Consider the following 442-nt stretch of genomic DNA (forward strand, 5'->3'; position numbering starts at 1 on the left):
AGTACATTCTAATAAAAAGAAATTGACAAAAAAATACAGTGAACAGTGCTTTCAAGTTCTTGAAAGCATCTAAAGTCTATAAGAATAGTTTTCTTTTCAACTCACAAGGAACATTCCATCAGATGACACTGCTATAGAGTACACATGACTTGTGTGGCCAATGTGAACCTTCTCTGTTCCCTTACGTCCCCCTGGTATAGTAGCTACTCTCTTGCCATCTATGGTATCTGTAGAAGAGAGAGAGAGAGACAAATCATTTACAATTAAACTTTTGGGGAATATATAGCTAATGATAACTGGAAAGCAGAACAACCTCCATAGCACTGCCTCATTACATCATGTTAATCTGCTTAAAAATCAAAGTGAAATTATGAATTTCATAAATATCAAAGATCAAACTACACTCTTATCTTGCCAAGGAAGTCTACACTGAAAAAAACAA

The 442-nt window shown here is 34.6% G+C and overlaps 1 protein-coding gene across 2 annotated transcripts in view; it reads right to left on the minus strand.

Moving 5' to 3' along the window:
• Positions 1 to 442, minus strand: part of LOC119585775 (U3 small nucleolar RNA-interacting protein 2-like) — a 9,558-nt gene that overhangs the window by 4,132 nt on the left and 4,984 nt on the right. For both annotated transcript variants that reach the window (XM_037934488.1, XM_037934487.1), the window contains exon 4: positions 106 to 227. In XM_037934488.1, coding sequence (XP_037790416.1) covers positions 106 to 227 — 122 coding nt within the window. The remainder of the gene's footprint in view (positions 1 to 105; positions 228 to 442) is intronic.

Source organism: Penaeus monodon, chromosome 20 (genome assembly GCF_015228065.2).
Source record: "Penaeus monodon isolate SGIC_2016 chromosome 20, NSTDA_Pmon_1, whole genome shotgun sequence".
Lineage (NCBI taxonomy): Eukaryota > Metazoa > Arthropoda > Malacostraca > Decapoda > Penaeidae > Penaeus > Penaeus monodon.